The sequence below is a fragment of the Mustelus asterias genome, chromosome 14, assembly GCF_964213995.1.
Source record: "Mustelus asterias chromosome 14, sMusAst1.hap1.1, whole genome shotgun sequence".
NCBI lineage: Eukaryota > Metazoa > Chordata > Chondrichthyes > Carcharhiniformes > Triakidae > Mustelus > Mustelus asterias.
In genome coordinates this window covers 9,277,649-9,299,970 of record NC_135814.1, presented here as the reverse complement: position 1 = coordinate 9,299,970, position 22,322 = coordinate 9,277,649, and the positions used below count along the sequence as shown (strand labels likewise).

At 44.8% G+C, this 22,322-nt stretch overlaps 1 protein-coding gene across 1 annotated transcript in view; it reads left to right on the top strand.

The window, feature by feature from the left end:
- Positions 1–22,322, top strand: part of pdia5 (protein disulfide isomerase family A, member 5) — a 140,127-nt gene that overhangs the window by 83,278 nt on the left and 34,527 nt on the right. Inside the window, exon 14 of the mRNA XM_078227882.1 lies at positions 790–920. Within this exon, the coding sequence (XP_078084008.1) occupies positions 790–920 (131 nt within the window). The remainder of the gene's footprint in view (positions 1–789; positions 921–22,322) is intronic.

Here is a 22,322-nt window from a genome sequence, read left to right as displayed (position 1 = left end):
TGGGAACACCACCACCTGCAAGTTCCCCTCCAAGCCACTCACCATCCTGACTTGGAAATATATCGCCGTTCCTTCACAGTCGCTGGGTCAAAATCCTGGAATTCCCTCCCTAACGGCATTGTGGGTCAACCCACAGCACGTGGACTGCAGCGATTCAAGAAGGCAGCTCACCACCACCTTCTCAAGGGCAACTAGGGGATGGGCAATAAATGCTGGCCAGCCAGCGATGCCCATGTCCCATAAATGAATAAAAAAAATGAGAACATTCATTCATGCTTTTGGTCATGTTGCAGGCATAAACCCAGCTTCCCTGAACAAATATTCTGGTTCTCGCAGAGAGTCTAAGTTTGGCGACCATAGTCCCACTCTTCACTGTTAGACAGACGGTCGTCAGGTTACGTTTCCAGAGTGTACCAATCTTTCCGGTGTCCTAAACACTCTGGGGCAATAGGAAAAAGGTGAGATGCTGAGTGGGTGGAATAACAGGAGAAATTGGAAGGCAGCCAAGGGTGGGGATGAAAATGAGGGTTTTTAGGAAACTGGGTAGGAGGTGGCCCGAGGGAAATATGGAGGGGGAATTCCAGAACAGAAGATGGAACTTAAAAAAAGCGGTGACCACCCATATCAATGTAGGGGGATGAAGAATGGTACTGTATTGGGAGGAACTGGAGGAGACCACCTGAATATCTGATTGTAGCTGGGATGGGATAGGGAAACACGGACAAGGATCTTAAAGTTTATTTCCCCGGAATGCGCTTTTATTTTCTCCTTTCTTTCCCACCCCACCAGTCCTCAAGCCCCTCCACCACCAGAACAGTCTTGGGACGAGCAGCAGACCAGTGTCACCCACCTCGGTGCGGAAGATTTTAAGGAGTTCATGAAAAAAAAGAAGCACGCCTTGGTCATGTTCTACGCTCCCTGTAAGTTCCTGTTTGTATATTTATGGATGTCATATTGAACATTTTATGTTGTCAACTTTTGAGCTTCCATCACCAGGCATCTTTTCCCATCTGCAAAGGTGGGCTCGAATTGACCCGTTGCAGAGTCTAGGTTTGCATTCATTCCCTTGAGTATAGAACATCTAAGGGGTTATCTTAGATTAGTGGTTTTTGCTGAGGTACATGATGAGAAAGTCTTTCCTCTGGTGGGGAACAAGGGACACCACCATAAAATCACAGCCAGCCCAAAACTAATTTGTCTTCCCCTCAAATCCTCATCTTCCCCCAAAGAACTGAAATTGATATCCTTTTGCTGGAGTGATATGTTACAAAAATGGGTAAACAGAGTTGAGATATAAATTAGTCATCTAATATTTTTTAATTCAGTCGTGGGACATGGGCATCGCTGGCTGGCCAGCATTTATTGCCCATCCCTAGTTGCCCTTGGAGGGCAGTTGAGAGTCAACCACATTGCTGTGGCTCTGGAGTCACATGTAAGCCAGACCAGGTAAGGACAGCAGATTTCTTTTCCTAAAAGACATTAGTGAACCAGATGATTTTTTTCCGACAATCGATAATGGTTTCATAGTCATCAGTAGATTCTTAATTCCAGATATTATTTTACAGAATTCAAATTCCACCATCTGCTGTGGCGAGATTCGAACCCGGTCCCCAGAACATTAGCTGAGTTTCTGGATTAGTCGTCTAGCAATAATACCAGTAGGTCGTTGCATCCCCCTAATGGTAGAAGAGGGCTGAAGGGCTGACTGGCCTCCTCCTCTTTCTATACTCTAATGACCTTAGTTGGTTTCCCCTCGGTGTAACCTTGTGACTGGTGGTTGAAGGATGTACATAAATGGTCCTCTCTCATTGTAGGAGAAAGACCAAAACGCAGCACTACCTTGTCTAATAGAAATATAGAAGACAGGAGCAGGAGGAGGCCATTTGGCCCTTCGAGCCTGCTCCGTCATTCATTATGATCATGGCTGATTGTCCAACTCAATACTGGGACTCAATCCTGCTTTCTCCCCATAACCTTTGATCCCATTCGCCCCAAGTGCTATATCCAGCCACCTCTTGATTCATTCAATGTTTTGGTATCAACTACTTCCTGTGGTAATGAATTCCACAGGCTCACCACTCTTTGGGTGAAGAAATGTCGTCTCACCTCCGTCCTAAATGGTCTGCCCTGAATCCTCAGACTGTGACCGCTGGTTCTGGACTCCTCCACCATCGGCAACATCCTCCCTGCATCTACCCTGTCTAACCCTGTTAGAATTTTATAAGTCTCTATGAGATCCCCCTTCATTTGTCTGAACTCCAGCGAAAACAGTCCTAACCTAGTCATCTCTCCTCGTACATCAGTGCCGCCATCCCCAGAATCAGCCTGGTAAACCTTCGCTGCACTCACTCGAGAGCAAGAACATCCTTCCTCAGAAAAGGAGACCAAAACTGCACACACTGCTCCAGGTGTGGCCTCACCAAGGCCCTGTATAATTGCATAATGGATATGGTCAGACAGGTCAAACTCATGGCAGAGCGTCCTGGGCACAAGCTCACATGTCCTTGCCCTCTGAAAGCTCAGTACAGTGCATTTTCAGCCCTAATTATATTCTTGATACATGTTAGCAAGGCTGGTGTTCAGAGGAAACGTGTATGTAAATGGCGAGTAATAATGGTCCCAGCACCAATCCTATGGAACACCACTCCCCATCACTTGTCAATCCAAGTAACTACCTTTAACCCCTAGTCTCTCTTTTCTGATTTATAGACAACTTGGTATGCATTCTGCAACTTATAGAATAATATAATCTACAGTACAGAAGGAGGCCATTTGGCCCATCGAGCCTGCACTGACAACAATCCCACTCGGGTCCTGTCCTATCCCTGTCACCCCACATATTTACCCTCCTAATCCCCCTGACATTAAGGGACAATTTATCATGGCCAATTAGCTTAACTCGCACAACAAAAATTCCGCACTAAAATATTGACCCTATGGATTCTCTGCATTGTTCGTAAAGTTCTTAAAATGAAAGTTACATTGGTACCTTCATGGGGAAGCTGGATAGATACAGGGGGGAGGAAAGCAATAGAAGTATAGAGTGTACAAGGTGTGATGAAGTAGGTCCGTATGGAGCATAAACATCATCGCAAACCATTTGGGCAAACAGTCTGTTTGAATTCTGTGTAGCTGTACCTTGCACCAACACAGTTGAAGGGGAGTGGGATTGAGGATTGTGGATCAAAATATTTGAATTTCTTGGCCATGATCAGCTGCTTTTTTAAATGATGTTTCGGTTTTGGGGGAGTACCGTTACTAAAATTAGCTCTTGAGTTTATCCATTCTTTTCTTCATATTCATTCATGAACTAAAGTTTATTTATTAGTCTCAGTAAGGCTTTCATTAACACTGTAATGAAGTTACTGTGAAATTCCCCTAGTCGGCACACAATTCGGCGCCTGTTTGGGTCAATGCAGCTAAACAGCACATCTTTCAGACGGTGGGAGGAAATTGGAGCACCCGGAGGAAACCTACGCAGACACAGGGAGAGCGTACAAACTCCACCCAGTGACCCAAGCCGGGAATCGAACCCAGCTCCCTGGCGCTGTGAGCCTGCAGTGCTAACCACTGTGCCAAATAGCCGCCTGTGTTGTAAATTTTAATGTTTCTAATCACCAAGGTACAAATTTGTAACTGTCAGAGGCTATCAAATAACAAACAACCTCTCCAGGAACAGGGGCGATTGGAGAGTTTTATTAGTAAGTAGACTCTCAACACCAGGTTAAAGTCCAACAGGTTTATCTGGTAGCACGAGCTTTCGGAGCACTGCTCCTTCATCAGGTGTTGTCCCCTTGTTCAAGAAGGGGAGTAGGGACAACCCTGGTAATTATAGACCAGTGAGCCTTACTTCTGTTGTGGGCAAAGTTTTGGAAAGGATTATAAGAGATAGGATTTATAATCACCTAGAAAGGAATAATTTGATTAGGGATAGTCAGCACGGTTTTGTGAAGGGTAGGTCGTGTCTCACAAACCTTATTGAGTTCTTTGAGAAGGTGACCACAGAGGTGGATGAGGGTAAAGCAGTTGATGTGGTGTATATGGATTTCAGCAAAGCATTTGATAAGGTTCCTCATGGTAAGCTTTTGCAGAAAATATGGACACATGGGATTGAGGGTGATTTAGTGGTTTGGATCAGGAATTGGCTAGCTGTAAGAAAACAAAGGGTGGTGGTTGATGGGAAATATTCATCCTGGAGTTCAGTTACTAGTGGTGTACCGCAAGGATCTGTTTTGGGGCCACTGCTGTTTGTCATTTTTATTAATGACCTGGATGAGGGCGTGGAAGGATGGATTAGTAAATTTGCGGATGACACTAAAGTCGGTGGAGTTGTAGACAGTGCGGAGGGAAGTGGCAGATTACAGAGGGACATAGATAAGCTGCAGAGCTGGGCTGAGAGGTGGCAAATGGAGTTTAATGCGGAAAAGTGTGAGGTGATTCACTTTGGAAGGAGTAACAGCAATACAGAGTACTGGGCTAATGGTAAGATACTTGGTAGTGTGGATGAACAGAGGGATCTGGGTGTCCATGTGCATGGATCCCTGAAAGTTGGCACCCAGGTTGATAGGGTTGTTAAGAAGGCGTACGGTGTGTTAGCTTTTATTGGTAGAGGGATTGAGTTTCGGAGCCAGGAGGTCATGCTGCAACTGTACAAAACTCTGGTGCGGTCGCATTTGGAGTATTGCGTACAGTTCTGGTCGCCGTATTATAGGAAAGATGTGGAAGTGTTGGAAAGGGTGCAGAGGAGATTTACCAGAATGTTGCCTGGTATGGTGGGAAAATCGTATGAGGAAAGGCTGAGGGGCTTGAGGTTGTTTTCATTAGAGAAGAAGAAGGTTAAGAGGTGACTTAATAAAGGCATACAAGATGATCAGAGGATTAGATAGGATGGATAGTGAGAGCCTTTTTCCTCGGATGGTGTTGGCTAGCACGAGGGGACATAGCTTTAAATTGAGGGGTGAGAGATATAGGACAGATGTTAGAGGTAGGTTCTTTACTCAGAGAGTGGTAAGGGCGTGGAATGCCCTGCCTGCAGCAGTAGTGGACTCGTCAACATTAAGAGCATTCAAATGGTTATTGGATAAACATATGGATGATATTGGAATAGTGTAGATTAGAGGGGCTTTAGATTGGTTCCACTGGTCGGCGCAACATCGAGGGCCGAAGGGCCTGTACTGCGCTGTAATGTTCTATGTTCTAATAGGGATGTTTTAAACCCAGGATAATGGTAAAATTGTTTCATTTAGCACATACTGCAAATGTCATACCGCCTTAACAGTTTGGATTTATATTTTTTTGTGCAGTGCTTTATGCCAGTATACAGTTAATAGTGAGATGCACAGCATCGAGTGAGCTCATCTGTGAGAAAAGCAATTTTGAATGTTGGACAGAGTCACCAGTTTTTTAAGAGCAGCACATTGAAAAGCCGATAGCAGCCTTTGTAAAATGTGACAAAGTTGTCCTTGTGGTAACCTTGCAAAATAAGAGCGGAATTTTCTGAGCTACCTGTTTTCTAATTTAAATTCGAAATCCTTTTGCTGTTCCCAATCCCAACAAGGATGTAGCAGGATGGAGTATTGAAGATTCTGGTTATTGTAACAAATCCTTCCGTTGTTATGAACGGGTGGAGATGCAAACTTGTACTTTCTCTCCCCACCCCCCCCCAAATGTCTCGAACAAAAAAAATGTCATGAAATTCCCCTCGCAATATTATCATTTGAGCCTCATGGCCCCCTTTGTCCAAGTCTCAATTCATATGCAAATTGATCCTGTGTTCTGGTCATACCCAGCAGTCTTTGTGGGCTGAACAACGAGAAAGGAATTGAGCAGAAATGGCAAAATAATCCAAAGGTGAGAGCTCCTTCCTGCAGAAGAACTTTAATCTGCATGATGTGATTAAGATGGAAAGGAATTGTTCCGAGTATTATTGGAAAGCATGTCCAAAAAAAACCCCCGAGTGCCTCAGTGGCACTATAGCTTATGACACTAATACTTGGTGCTATGCAGAACAATAACCGAGAGGGCAAGATGCAATGTGTTGCTAAGGAGGAAGAGATTTCTTTCCTGTGCCAGCCATCACTCAGTGGGTTGAACTATAGACCATAAGAAATAAGGGGCGGCATGGTGGCACAGTGGTTAGTACTGCTGCCTCACAGCGCCAGGGACCCAGGTTCAATTCCGGCCTCGGGTCACTGTCTGTGTGAAGTTTCACTTTCTCCCCACTTCTGCGTAGGTTTTCTCCGGGTGCCCTGGTTTCCTCCCACAGTCCAATGCTGTGCAGGTTAGGTGGATTGGCCATGCTAAATTGACCCTAGTTTCAGGGGATTGGCAGGGTAAATGTGTGGGTTTACAGGAATAGGGCCTGGGTGGGATTGTGGTCGCTACAGACTCAATGGACCAAATGGCCTCCTTCTGTACTGTAGGGATTCAATGATTCTATGAAATAGGAACAGGGGTAGGCCATTATCCCCTTGAGCCTGTTCCACCATTCAATAGAATCATGGCTGATCCAACATTCCTCATGCCCACTTTGCTGCCCTTTTGTCGTAACCCTTGATTCCCTTACTGATCAAAAATCTATCTTAATTCAGCCTTAAATATACACAGAGACTCTACCCCCACTGCTCTTTGTGGCAATGAGTTCCAAAGACACTCAACCATCTGGGATTCCTCAGTCTTCTATTGGCACCCTTTCATTCTGAGACTGTGCCCTCTGGCCTTAGACTCTCCCATGAGGGAAACAACCTTTCAGCATTTACCTTCAAGCCCATTGTAAATCCTGTATGTTTCAATGAGAGCATATCTCATTCTTTTAAATTCCAATGAGTGCCTGTTTAACCTTCCCTCATAAGACAATCCCTCCACACCAGAGGTCTTCCTCATAGAATCATACAGTGCTGAAAAGGCCCTTCAGCCCATCGAGCCCATACTGACACATTAGAAACACTTGAACTCCAACCTAATCCCATCTCTCAGCACTTGGCCCACAGTCCTGAATGTTATGATGTGCCAAGTGCTCATCCAGATACTTTTTAAAGGATGTGAGGCAAGCCACCATCGCCACCCTCCCAGACAGCGCATTCCAGACCATCACCACCCTCTGGATAAAAAGGTTTTTCCTCACATCCCCCCCTAAATCTCCTCCCCCTCACCTTGAACCTACGTCCTGTCGCGACTGATCCTTCAACTAAAGGGAACAGCTGCTCCTTATCCGCTCTGTCCATTTCTGTCATGATCTTGTGCACCTCAACCAGGTCACCCCTCAGTCTTCTCTGCTCCAAGGAAAACAAATCAAGCTTACACAACCTCTCTCTGTAACTTAAATGTTCCACCCCAGGCAGCATCCTGGTGAATCTCCTCTGCACCCCCTCCAGTGCAATCACATCCGTCTGATAGCATGGTGACCAGAACTGCACACTGTACTCTAGCTGTGGCCCCACCAAAGTTCTATACATTTCCAATGTGACTTCCTCCCTGCTTTTGTAATCTATGCCTCAATTGATAAAGGCAAGTGCCCTATATACCTTTTTCACCACCCTTCTAACATGCCCTTCCACTTTCCGAGATCTGTGGACAAACACGCCAAGGTCCCTTCGTTCCACAGAACTTCCTAAAGTCCTACCGTTCATTGAATACTTTCATGTCAATTTACTCCTTCCAAAGTGTTTCACCTCTCTCTTTTCAGGGTTAAATTCCATCCGCCACTTATCTGCCCATTTGACTATTCCCTCTATATCTTCTTGTAGCCCAAGCCTCTCTGTTAACCACCATCCAATCTTTGTGTCATCCGCAAGCTTACTAATCCTACCCCCCCACATATGCATCAATGTCATTTATATAAATGACGAATAATAGGGGGCCCAACACAGATCCCTGTGGTTGGACACTGGCTTCCAGTCACTAAAGCAGCCTTCTGTCATCACCCTCTGTCTCCTACAACTGAGCCAATTTTGAATCCTACTTTATCAAACTACCCTGTATCCCATGTGCATTTACCTTCTTTACATGTCTCCCATGTGGGCTCTTGTTAAAGACTTTGCTGAAATCCATATCAACTACATTGACTGCACTACCCTCATCTACACACCTGGTCACCTCCTCAAAATAAATTCAGTCAGATTTGTTAGGCATGACTTCCCTCTGACGAAGCCATGCTGACTATCCCTGATCAAGCTTTGCCTCTCCAAGTGGAGATAGATGCTCTCCTTCAGAAATTTATGTAATAGTTTTCCTACCACTGACGTGAGACCCACTGGTCTGTAGTTCCCTGGTTTATCTCTACAATCCTCCTTAAATAAAGGAACCACATTAGCTGAGCTCCAGTCGTCTGGCACTTCCCCCGTGGCCAGAGAGGAATTGAAAATTTGGGTCTGAGTCCCTTCAATCTCCTCCCTTGTCCCCCACAGCAGCCTAGGGCACAATTCATCTGGACCTGGAGATTTATCCACTTTTAAGGCTGCCAACACCTCCAATACCTTGTCCTTCTTTATGTCAATTTGCTCAAGAACCTCTCAGTCTCTCTGCCTGAATTCCATACCTTCGTCCTCATTCTCTTGGGTGAAGAGGAATGTGAAATATTCATTCAACACTCTACCAATGTCCGCTAGCTCCACCACCACATTGCCCCTTTGGTCCCTAATGGGCCCTACTGTTTCCCTGGTTATCCTCTTCCCATTGATATACTTATAGAATATCTTGGGATTTTCCCTACTCTTAGCAGCCAAAGCTTTCTCATGTCCCGTCTTGCGTTCCTAATTGCTTTCTTAAGCTCCACCCTGCACTTTCTATGCCTCACTAAAGCATAACTGATTTGCTTCCCTTGTACTTTTCAAAAGCCTTTCTTTTCCTTCTCATTGTATCCTGAATATCTCTGGTCATCTATGATTCTCTGGGCTTGTTATTCCTACTTATCACCCTCGGGGGAACATGCTGGGCTTGCACCGTCCTCATTTCCTTTTTGAATGCCCCTCACTGCTCTTCTGTAGATTTTTCCATTCGTAGCTATTCCCAGCCAACCTTGGCCAGACCCTGTCTTATTTTACTAAAATCCTTCCCCCCCCCCCCGCAATCCAAAACTGTTTTTTGCAGCTTGTCTATTTCCTTGTCCATAACAAACTTAAATTGTACCATGTTGTGATCGCTATCACTAAAATGCTCCCCCACCACCACCTGAACCACCTGTCTGGCTTCATTCCCCAGAATTAGGGACAGAATTCAACTTCTCTGTGGAATGGGCAGGTTATCTTATGAGAGACATGTGGGTAGGCTAGACTTATCTGCTGGAGTTTAGAAGAGTAAGAGATGACTTGATTGAAACGCGAGACCCCGAGGGTGGATGTGAAAAGGGTGTTTCCCCTTGTGGGAGAAAGTAGAACTAGGGGTCATTGTTTAAAAATAAGACAGAGGTGAGGAGACATTTTCTGAGGTTCATGGGTGTCTGGAACTCTCTTCCTGAAAAGACAGTGGAAGCAGAGTCTTTGAATATTTTTAACCATGATGTGGAGATGCCGGCATTGGACTGGGGTAGGCACAGTAAGAAGTCTCAACACCAAGTTAAAGTCCAACAGGTTTATTTGATGAAGGAGCAGTGCTCCGAAAGCTTGCGCTACCAAATAAACATGTTGGACTTTAGCCTGGTGTTGTGAGACGACTTAATATTTTTAGGGCAGAGCTGGATAGATTCTTGGTAAGGAAGGGGGTGAAAGTTTATCAGGGGTAGGTGGCAGTGAGGAGTCAAGGTTACGGTTAGGTCAGCCTTACTCTTCTTGAATGACAGAGCTGGCTCGAGGGGCCAAGTGGCCTACTCCTGTTCCTAACTTCTATGTTCAGATGCATTGTTCAATTCTGCAATGTATTAAAGTTCCTCTTAACTCCAGTGACCATTCCATATCGACATCTGCTATTGGTGCTGGATGTTTTTTTATCTGCTGCGCTAAGCTGCAATGGCGGTCAGCTCCAATGTTGACATTGCGGATTCAAATCAGGTCTTTCCAGAGGCCAGCAGTGCACTTCTGCTAAAGGGCAAGCTTTAGCTCTGAGCCCAACATTGTCAAGCTGAGTCCATGGACAGAAATGTGAGTAATCCAGAAACCTCCCAAGTTCAGAGAACTGGTTATATAAAGGGGTCTAATTATCAGACAGCATCTTGCCCCTTGTGCTAATCGTTCCAGCCTGTGACTAAAGAGTTGTGACTGGTACACCAGAAAAACTGAAACTTCAGCCCATCTTGGATCTCATTCTGCATGGAATGCTTCAAGGCTGCTAACTGTTCCACTTAGTGGAATCGCAGCGGTCTATGTACTGAAGTTACTTTGTTGGGGGAGTGTGGAAGGGTGGCTTGGTATTACGATCCCAAGTGTATTCAAGGCTGGGTTCTGTCTTCAATATCTGCAAGTACACTTGTCATGGTATGCTCAAAGCATGACCGTTTTTTTGGACAGAAGGAACCAAGACATCCCCTGAACATGGAGTGCAACCTAGTTAATGTAACTCTTAGCTCACTGGTCTCAACTACAACCTGGATCCTTCATTGTTTTCTCTGCTGTCTGTCTCTTCCATTGAGTAGGATGGTCACCACTTTCCAGTCTAACCGTGTAGTGACTGATTTTTAAAAAAAAACTCTTAAACAGATGAAATATCTTTATGATGCAAAGCAAATCTTTAATGGTTCTCAACTCAGTGAGTCTCATTAGCTTCTGCTCTTTGTTCTGATGTTAAATGTAGATGTTGCCTTTCTTTTATAGCCTGTACTCGCTGATCAAGGTTTGTGTAAATATAAATAGTCCCTCAATTAATTTGGCAATAAAACATTGGGTAGCTGTCACGATGTTAGTGGGTGTGTTTTAGAAGGAATATTAGGCATGTTGACGAGTGTAAATTGACTTCACTTGGCTGAAGGCATTGACATCTAATGGACTGACCTCTAGAAAGCTTTCCCTGTAAGGGGGTCATACCAAGCACTCATTGTTTGGATTTGTGTCAAAAACAATATCTGCTTTAGACAGCATCACTCCTCATAAGCAATGTCAGACCTTCAACTGAACGTCGACATGAAATTGCAACTAGACCATCTATTTTACTTTGACTGTGACATGAGGCTGATGTGTGCGGAGGATGGCTGAACAAGACAAAGATTCTCACCCTGCTTATAGGTTATTTTAAATGAAGATTGTTGTCCGCCTGCAAAGTCCCAACCTCCAAAAACAACTCTTTCTAACGCCAATGTTTCAGTGACTGGAAGTTCTTTTGTTTTAATTGAGCAGCTTGTTTCCAAAGGCGGGTGTCAACGTGGTCACATCGACAGGCTGCTGCTACTCTGGATCTTGTGCAGCAAAGGAGTGGGACCAGATCACATGGCTGTCTTGGCACATCAGCAAGTGGACATGCTTTCAGGGATGTCACTCTATCTCTCTGATTTAGTTCCCCCTTAGCTTTTAGAAGACCATAAGACATAGCAGCAGAATTAGGCCCATCGAGTCTGCTCCGCTAATATTTTTCTCATCCCCATTCTCCTGCCTTTTCCCCATAACCCCTTATTGATCAAGAACCTATCTATCTCCATCTTAAAGACACTCAATGACCTGGCCTCCACAGCCTTCTGCGGCAAAGAGTTCCACAGATTCACTACTCTGGCTGATGAAATTCCTCCTCATCTCTGTTTTAAAGGGTCGTCCCTTTAACCTGAGGTTGTGCCCTCTGGTTCTAGTTTTTGTTACTAGTGGAAACACCCTCTACACGTCCACTCTATCCAGGCCTCGCAGTATCCTATAAGTTTCAATAAGATCCCCCCTTCATCCTTCTAAACTCCAAAGAGTACAGACCCAGAGTCCTCAACCGTTCCTCATATGACAAGCTCTTCATTCCAGGGATCATTCTTGTGAACCTCCTCTGGACCCTTTCCAATGCCAGCACATCCTCCTTTAGATATGGGGCCCAAAACTGTTCACAATACTCCAAATAGGGTCTGACCAGAGCTTTTTTCAGCCTCAGGAGTACATCCCTGCTCTTGTATTCTAGTCCTCTCGACATGAATGCTAACATTGCATTTGCCTTCCCAACTGCCGACTGAACCTGCACGCCTGTGCCCCATCCTAAAATTGTGCAGTAATGCAATGCAGAAGAAGTCCAAAGATGTGCTGGTTAGGTGGATTGGCCAAGCAAAAGCACCAGTGTTTTCAAACTCAAATTCCCGACTGCACCAGCCCCCACCAAAGAAATAAATACGCTTAACCAGTGCTTACACGGCTGTTTATTAATTGCCATCTTGACAGACTGGTGGCTGATTGCCCGAGAAATCTTTTACACCCAGAGAAGTTAGAACGTAGAATTCACTATCGCGAATAGCTAAGGTGAACTTTGCAACACAGGAGTAGGAGTAGACCATTCGACCCCTTGATCTTGCTTCACCATTCAACTAGGGCATGGCTGACCACCTGACTCAATGCCACCTTCCTGAACTACCCCCGTATCCCTCTATCACTTGTGTCCATATATTTATCTGAAAAATCTCAGCAGCATCCGTAGAGAGAGAATAGAGCCAATGTTTCGAGTCTGGATGACCCTTTGTCAAAAGGGTCGACCCAACGAAGGGTCATCCAGACTCGAAACGTTGGCGCTTATTCTCTCTCCACAGATGCTGTCAGACCTGCTGAGATTTTCCAGCATTTTCTGTTGTTGTATCAGATTCCAGCATCCGTAGTATTTTGCCTTTATACTATATATTTATCTGCTCTGATTTGAACACACTCAATGACTGAGCCTCTGCAGCCCCCTGGGGTAGAAACTTCCAATGCTTCACTGGTCTTTGACTGCAGAAATTCCTCCTCATCTTAGTCCTAAATGGATTGAAGCACTCGAGGGGAAGCTAGATAAATACATAAACAAAGAAATAGAAGAATATGTCAATAGTGTGAGATGAAACAAGGTAGACAGAGACTAGTGTGGAGCATAAAGTTTTCTTTAAGTTTATTTACTAGTGTCACAAGTAGGCTGACATTAACACTGCAATGAAGTTACTGTGAAAATCCCCTAGTTGCCACACTCCGCTGCCTGTTCAGATACACAGAGAGAATTTAGCATGGCCAATGCACCTAACCACATCTTTCGGACTGTGGGACCACAGTTATTGGTCAGTTGTGTGGAGAAACCTGTTGCTGTGCTGTATGATTCAACATCATTCAAATTTTCAGTTGAAATTAAATACTTTGATTCCATAGCAACTTAAGATGCAGATTTCTTAAGTACACCCTGATTTAAAGTAGAACTATGAATGTAAATTTTACATTGCTGCAGATGGGTGTAGGTAGATAGGTTGAGTGAGTGGGCAAAAGGCAGATGGAGTATAAGGTGGGGAAATGTGAAGTTGTTCACTTATTTTTTATTTCTTTTATTAGTGTCATAAGTCGACTTATATTCACACTGCAATGAAGTTACTGTGAAAACCCCCTAGTCGCCACACTCCAGCGACTGTTCGGGTACACTGAGGGAGAATTTAGCATGGCTAGTGCACCTAACCAGCATGTCTTTTGGACTGTGGGAGGAAACCGGAGCACCCGGAGGAAACCCACGCAGACACAGGGAGAAAGTGCAGACTCCACGCGCACAGACAAGACCCAAGCTGGGAATCGATCCCCGGGAGAACAAAACAGAAAAGCAGAATCTTTCTTAAATGGAGAACAGCTGCAGAATTCCAAGGTGCAGAGGGTTCTAGATGTTCGAGTACATGCATCACAAAAAGTTAGTATGCAGATGCAGCATCTAATCAAGAAGGCGAATGGAATGCTATCCTTCATTGAGAGGAATAGAACATAAAAGTAAAGATGTTACACTTCAGTTATACAGGGCATTGGTGAGACAAAAATCTCAAATATTGTATGTAATTTTAGTCGTCTTATTTAAGGAAAGATGTAAATGTGTTGGAGACTGTTCAGAGGAAGTTTACTGGATTGGTACCTGGAATGAGCGGGTTGGCCTTGTAAGGAAAGATTGGACAGACTGGGCTTGTTTCCACTGGAGTTTAGAAGCGTGAGGTTGATTTGATTGAAATAAAGAAGATCCTGAATGGTATCGCCAAAGTGAATGTGGAAAAGATGTTTCCTCTTGTGGGTGAATCCATAACTAGCGGGTACAGTTTTAAAATTAAGGGGCACCCTTTTAGGACAGAGATGAGAAGAATTGTTTTCTGAGGGTTGTGCGATTCTGGAACTCTTTGCCTCAGAAGGCAGTGGATGCTGAATGTTTTTACGGCAGAGAGAAATAGATTCTTGTTAGGCAAGGTAATCAAAGATTATTTGGGGAGGCGGGGGGGATCGAATTCAAAAGACAAATGAAGCAACTATGATCTTACTGAATGGTGGAGCAAGCTCGAGGAGCCAAGTGGTTCCCGCAAAGGGTTGGGAATCTGTGGAATTCCCTGCCCAGTGAAGCAGTTGAGGCTACCTCACTGAATGATTTTAAGGCACGGATAGATACATTTTTGAACAGTAAAGGAAATTAAGGGTTATGGTGAGCGGGCGGGTAAGTGGAGCTTAGTCCACGGAAAGATCAGCCATGATCTTATTGAATGGTGGAGCAGGCTCGAGGGGCCAGATGGTCTACTCCTGCTCCTAGTTCTTTTGTTCATATGTCACCTATACCTATTTCATATATTCCAAGCCTTTGTAATCTCCAGCCCCAACATCCTCCAGGATATCTCCGCTTCTCCAATTCTAGCCTTTTGCGGGTTTCCAGTTATTATTGTGTCATCATTGCTGGTTGCACCTTCAGATGTCTGCGCCCAGGCTGTGGGCTTCCCTTGCTACACCACCCTGCCTCTCACTGCTGCTTTCCTTTAAGACATCCCTTAAAGCAAAATTATTTGACCAAGCTTTCAGTCACCTAGTCTAATATCTCCACGTGTCATGTTTTGTTTTATAGCGCTCCAGTGAAGCACCTTGGTGCATTTTCATTACATTAAAGGTGCTATATAAGTGAGTTGTTGTGGTTGTATTTGGATTTAAGTAGCAGTTTATCAACGCAAGTCACTTTTTAAAAAAAAATCAATGTTCTGCATAAATTTGTGCGCAACATACCCACGCGTGTTCCTAAAGTCAGTGGCAGTCTGTTTTGCTGTTCAGAGAGGCTGCTCAATGTGTTTCCGTCATCTAGAATTAATATACTTTTTAAACTGTAGGATTGAAATTGTTTGCTAATTAATAACTTTCCTTCAGCATCTCTGTGTTGAAGAAATGTAATTTGTGACGTGGTTTTAAAATTCACTTCCCAAGGTTACTTCAAGTCTGACAATGATTGATCCTTCCTCCTGGAGGAGGAAGTGGCAAATCCCCAAGTGTGATTCGTTATCCAGAATACTAGGCTGCAGATAATTTTGTTTTTAAATTTACGTTTTGCTCCTTCCTCCCTGTTGGGTGATGTGTGCCCTGGTTCATACCCAAATATTCAGAATCTGTTTGCTATTTTATGGGCTCGATAAGTTTCTGGCTCCTTTTGGAGAGTGGGAAGCATCCAACCTACTCTTTGTTCATAAAGTAAAAACTTAAATTTATTATAGCAGCAAGGTTGTGGATTCAAGTCTGGATTTCAGAGACTATAATCTGCTCCTGAGGGAGTGCTGCACTGTTGGAGACACCATCTTAGCAAAAGATCTTAAACCGAAGTTTCGTCTACCCCCTCAACAGATCCAATGATGCTATCATGCAAGAGGAGTAAGTGGTCCACCCAATGTTTATAGAATCCCTACAGTGCAGAAGGAAGCCACTCGGTCCATCAAGCCTGCACTGACAACAATCCCACCCAGGCCCCATTCCCGTAACCCCCTGCTAATCCACCTGACAACTAAGAGGCAATTTACCATGGCCAATCAACCTAACCCGCACATCTTTGGAGTGTGAGAGGAAACTGGAGCACCCGGAGGAAACCCACGCAGACACGGGGAGAACATGCAAACTCCACACAGATAGTCACCTAAGGCTGGAAGTGAACCCAGGTCCCCGGCGCTGTGAGGCAGCAGTGCTAACCACTATGCCACCGTGCCACTCCATACCTCAACAAATATCCATTATTGTATCCAAATGTAATTATTGCATGGGGGTGTCAGCCTGGATTATTCTGCTGCAATTTCTGGGATGGAACCTATGACCCTCTGACTCAGGTTTCAGATAACTTCAATGACCTATGTGGAATCTTGGTTGAACCACATTTCGCGTGCTGTCACTCTTCTTATCTCCAATTTACAAACAGGATATAGAAGCGCTGGACAAAGTGCAGAGAAGATTTACACACAGCTACCAGAATCATCGAGGTCCAATTATCGGCAACAGCTTGGCTACTTTCTCTCTTTGATTTGATTTATTATTGTCACATGTATTAACATAGTGAAAAGTATTGTTTCTTGCGCGCTATACAGACAAAACATACCGTCCATAGAGAAGGAAACAAGAGAGTGCAGAATATAGTGTTACAGTCATAGCTAGGGTGTAGAGAAAGATCAACTTAATGCAAGGTAGGTCCATTCAAAAGTCTGACAGCAGCAGGGAAGAAGCTGTTCTTGAGTCGATTGGTATGTGGCCTCAGACTTTTGTATCTTTTTCCCGACGGAAGTAGGTGGAAGAGAGAATGTCCGGGGTGCGTGTGGTCCTTAATTATGCTGGCTGCTTTGCCGAAGCAGCGGGAAGTGTAGACAGAGTCAATGGATGGGAGGCTAGTTTGCGTGATGGATTGGTTTACCTTCACGACCTTTTGTAGTTCCTTGCGGTCTTGGGCACAGCAGGAGCCATACCAAGCTGTGATACAACCAGAAAGAATGCTTTCTATGGTGCATCTGTAAAAGTTGGTGAGTCGTAGCTGACATGCCAAAGTTTGTTAGTTTTCTGAGAAAGTAGAGGCGTTGGTGGGCTTTCTTAACTATAGTGTTGGCATGGGGGGACCAGGACAGGTTGTGGGTTATCTGGACACCTAAACAATTGAAGCTCTTAACCCTTTCTACTTCGTCCCCGTTGATGTAGACAGGGGCATGTTCTCCTTTATGCTTCCTGAAGCTGATGACAATCTCCTTGGTTTTGTTGACATCGAGGGAGGGATTATTGTTGCCGCACCAGTTCACCAGATTCTCTATCTCATTCCTGTACTCTGTCTCGTCATTGTTTGAGATCTGACCCACTACAGTGGTGTCGTCAGCAAACTTGAAAATTGAATTGGAGGGGAATTTGCCCACACAGTCATAGGTGTATAAGGAGTATAGTAGGGAGCTGAGAACACAGCCGAGTGGGGCAACGGTGTTGAGGATGATTGTGGAGGAGGTGTTGCTGCCTATCCTTACTGATTGTGGTCTGTGAGTTAGGAAGTTCAGGATCCAGTTGCAGAGGGAGCTGCCGAACCCCAAGCTACAGAGTTTGGAGATGAGTTTCGTGGGAATAATGGTGTTGAAGGCTGAGCTGTAGTCAATAAATAGGAGTCTGACATAGGTGCCCTTGTTATCTTGGTGTTCCAGGGTTGAGTGCAGGGCCAAGGAGAGAAGACTGAGAGAGAACCTGATGGAGATCTTTAAAAGCCTGAAGGGGGTTTGATAGGATGTATGTGCTGAAAATGATTCCAGCCATAGTGGATTCAGAACCAAACAAATAAAAAGATAGCCTTTCATATATCCAATAAAGATCTCGGCCTGAATCTCTTTACTGAGCTTGGTGAGGATGAGGAACTTAATACCATGTGGCGTGGTTGAGGTGAATAACATGTTGGGCGAGGTGGCATGCCTGTGATTTGTTGCTCTTGCCCTCAGTTACAATAGAGGCTGGATGGATTTGTTGAGGTAAGCCTAGTGCTTGGCTGCAGTGCTCGCTAGACATCAGGATTTCCCAAACATTTTGAGCTGCAGAACCCCTACAGGCCTCGAGAGCATAGTGGGTAATCTGGTAATAATTAAAAAGTTCTCTTACTTAAAGAAAAATTCTTGTGTTACCTTTTGCCATTTTTAATGGAAGGAATGATGCTGGAGAGCTGATTCTCATATCAGACCAACCCCTCCAGATCAATCCTCACTAATGGCTCTGGACTCTTCTGCCTAGCAACAGCGAGATGAAATCAATCAAATGGGCCAATCGGAGAAAAGGTCTTGGATTACTGGATGATGATTGGTTGACTATTCCCCTGATAAGCATCTAGTGCTCCAAGAGGCCTCGCTCCAATTGGCCTATTTCATTGATGTAATTATTTGTGAAATTGGTCGGTTGCTCCTTTCAAGCCAGCGTTTGCAGCCACCAGCCCTGCGGACCCCCTGGAAGCCCTTCACAGACCCCATTTAGGGAACCGCTGCTATAGATAATACATGTAGTAATGATGCAGCACTGTTAGAGGTAGGCGTGTTCCCTTCCTGTCAGGGAACACTTCAGCAGTCAAAGGCATTCAGCCTCCGATCTTCAGGTAAGCGTTCTCCAAGGCGGCCTTCAAGACACACAACAACGCAGAATCGCCAAGCAGAAACTGATAGCCAAGTTCTGTGCACATGAGGATGGCCTCAACCAGGATCTTGGGTTCATGTCACACTACATGTAACACGCACCATTTGGCCTGGGCTTGCAAAATCTTACTAACTGTCCTGGCTTGAGACAATTCACATCGTTTTAACCTGTGATTCTCCCTCCCTCCCACTCGCACTGTCTGTACCTGTAAAGACTTGATTACCTGTGAAGACTCGCATTCCAACCATAATCTTGCAATTGAGTCTCTGTCGAAATATGCCGTGTTTGTGAACCCAACTCTCCACTCACCTGATGAAGGAGCAGCGCTCTGAAAGCTCATGATTCCAGATAAACCTGTTGGACTTTAACCTGGTGTTGTGAGACTTCTTGCAATGTTAGAGAGAATGGATGTAGCATCTAGTGGAAGGGTGACCAGTCGAGTAGTTTGCAGACTTGGCCGATGGTGAACATTTTGAGTATTGCTTAAGCTGCATCCATTCTCACCAGTTCTGAGCATTCCATCACATTCCTGACACTCTTGTGGATTGTCGGCAGGCTTTTAGGGGTCAAGAAGTGAGTCGGTTCTCACAAAGCACAAAATCCCCAGTCTTTCTCTATCCTCATAGCCATGACGTTAATAGCCATTCCAATTAACTTTCTGTTCAGTGGTAACTTTCCCCACCCTTCCTCTCTACTAACTCCGCCACTCTCTCCACCTCTTCTCCCCTTTCAGTGTGTTGATGTCTCTGTTGAAGGTTAGAGGGCAGCGGTGAGATCCTTCTCTGTTTGATAAAGTCATTGTCCAGCACTTAAGTGGCAGGTATCATACTTGCACAGGCCTGGATGTTGACCACACTCTGCTGTAAGCTCGTATGGAATCCATTATTGGAGTTGCGAGAGGATTTGGGCTGAGCAGGACAGGATCACCAACGAACAAACCCCACCCTGACCTTATAATGAGGGAAGATTGTTTCTCTGTCAAAAGCCAGATGTCCAAGTTTGTCAAAGACAACTAGATTGGTGGCATATCAAGCAGTGCAGCGGGAGCATAAAATTACAAAGGAATTGAAAGATTGAGCAAATGGACAAAATTGATGAGCGGATTTTAATGCAGTAAATAGAAGGTCATCCAATTTGGACCATACTCGATTCTCAAGTTTGGTCGAATCTCAAACAGTTATGAGATGGGGTACAGGAATGAGATGGAGAATCCGGTGAACTGGTGCAGCAACAATAATCTCTCCCTCAATGTCAGTAAAACGAAGGAGATAGTCATCGACTTCAGGAAGCGCAGTGGAGGACATGGCCCTGTCTCCCTGTCTACATTAATTGGAATGAAGTGGAAATGGTGGAGAGCTTCAAGTTTCTAGGTGTCCAGATTACCAAAAACCTGTCCTGGTCCCTCCACGCCGACGTTATAATTAAGAAAGCCCACCAATGCCTCTATTCTCTAAGGAGGCTAAGGAAATTCGGTATGTCTGCTACGACTCTCACCAATGTTTACAGATGTACCATAGAACGCATCCTTTCCTGATGTATCACAGCTTGGTATGGATCCTGCTCTGACCAAGACTGCAAGAAACTACAAAGTGTTGTGAGCGTAGCCCAGTCCATCACGCAAACCAGCCTCCCACCCTTGACCTCAACTACACTTCCCTCTGCCTTAGAAAAGCAACCAGAATAATTAAGGATCCCACGCACCCTGGACATACTCTCTTCCATCTTCTGCCAACTGGAAAAAGGTACAAAAGTCCGAGATCACATACCAATCAATTCAAGAACAGCTTCTTCCCTGCTGCCAGCAGACTTTTGAATGGACCTACCTTATATTAAGCTGATCTTTCTCTACACCCTAGCTATGACTGTAACACTACATTCTGCATCCTCTCCTTTCCTTCCCCACTACGTACTCTATGAACGGCGCGCTTTGTCTTTATCACGTGCAAGAGACAGTACTTTTCACTGTATACCAATACATGTGACAATAAATCAAATCAATAAAGGATGGATCCAAGTAATCACGTAAAGCTAGCAGTGATGGAGGTTCAAAGAAATTTAATGGTCCATGTATTTTTTAATTAAAAATAGAGCACCAGTGGCAGAGGCAGAATTTGCTGCCCATTCATGATGGTGATGAGCTGCCTTCTTGAACTGCTCCATTCCATGCGGTGTAGGTACACCCACAGTGCTGTGAGAAGGGAGTTTTGACCCAGTGACAGTGAAGAAACGGCAATATGTTTCCAGATCAGGATGGTTTTTGGCTTGAAGGGGAACCTGCAGATGTTGTTTCCATACCTCTGCTGTCCTTGTCCTTCTAGTTGATGGAGGTCTTGGGTCTGAAAGGTGCTGTTGACGGAGCCTTGGGGAATTGCTAAAGTGCATAATATATATAATACACCGTGCTGCCACTGTGCGTCAGTGATGGATGGAAGGTCCGTGAAGCAGACTGTGTTCATAGAATCATTGAATCCCTACAGTGCAGAAGGAGTCAGCCCATCCGAGTCAGCACCGACCACAATCCCCCACAGGCCCTATTCCTGTAACCCCACATACTTACCCTGCTATTCCCCCTGACACTAGAGCCAATTTAGCAATAGCCAATCTTCCTAACCCGCACATCTTTGGACTTGAACCTATTCCATGTTTTTAAGGAGACCATAGCTGATCGGTATCTCGACTCCCATTACCCATTTTGCTGCCATTTTCCTCAATAACCTTGGCTAGCAGATGTCCATAAATCACAAATTTGAATTTATTGGTTAAACTAGAGTCTGCTGCTTTTTATGGAGAGTTTTCCACGCTCCTACTCTAACCTCTCGTAGTGTGGAAATGTTACTTAAAATCAGAGCAGCCAGAGGAAACCCACACGGACATGGGGAGAACATGCAAACTCCACACAGTCACCCAAGGTCAGTATTGAACCTGGGTCCCTGGCGCTGTCAGGCAGCAGTGCCAACCACCCTGCCACTGCCGTCCCGTGTTGTCCTGGATAGTGTTGAGCTTTATGAGCATTGTTGGAACTGCACCCATTCAAACAAGTGGAGAATATTCCATCACACAGTAGGTTGGCTACTAGTCACAGAATTCCCAGTCTCTGATCTGCTCTTGTAGCCACGGTTTTTATGTGGCTGATCTAGTTTCAGTTTCTGGTCAGTGATAACTCCCATGATGGGATCTCATGATGATAATGGTGTTGCATGTCAAGGGGAGATGGTTTCAAACTCTCTTGTTGGAGATGATCATTGCTTGACACTTGTATGAATTTACTTACCACTTGTCAACACAACTATGTCTTGATGTATGTGTGCACCAACTGCTTCAGTAACTGAGGGGTCATGAATAGGATTGAAACTAAACTGTAGTAAACAGTACAGGAATGAGATAGAGAATCCGTTGAACTGGTGCAACAGCAATAATCTCTCCCTCAATGTTAACAAAGCAAAGGAGATTGTCATGGACTTCAGGAAGCATAGTGGAGAACATGCCGCTGTCTACTTCAAAGGGGACAAAGCAGAAATGGTAGAGAGCTTCACATTTTTAAGTGTCCAGATCACCAACAACTTGTCCTGGTACCCCTATACCGACACTATAGTTAAGAAACCCCACTTCTCAGAAGACTTCAGGAAATTTGGCATGTCAGCTACGACTCTCACCAACTTTTACAGATGCACCATAGAAAGCATTCTTTCTGGTTGTATCACCGCTTGGTACGGCTTCTACTCTGCCCAATACTGCAATACACAAAAGGTCATGAATGTAGCCCAATCCATCACGCAAACCAGCCTCCCATCCATTGACTCTGTCTACACTTCCCGCTGCCTTGGCAAAGCAGCCAGTATAATTAAGGACCCCACGCACCCCGGACATGCT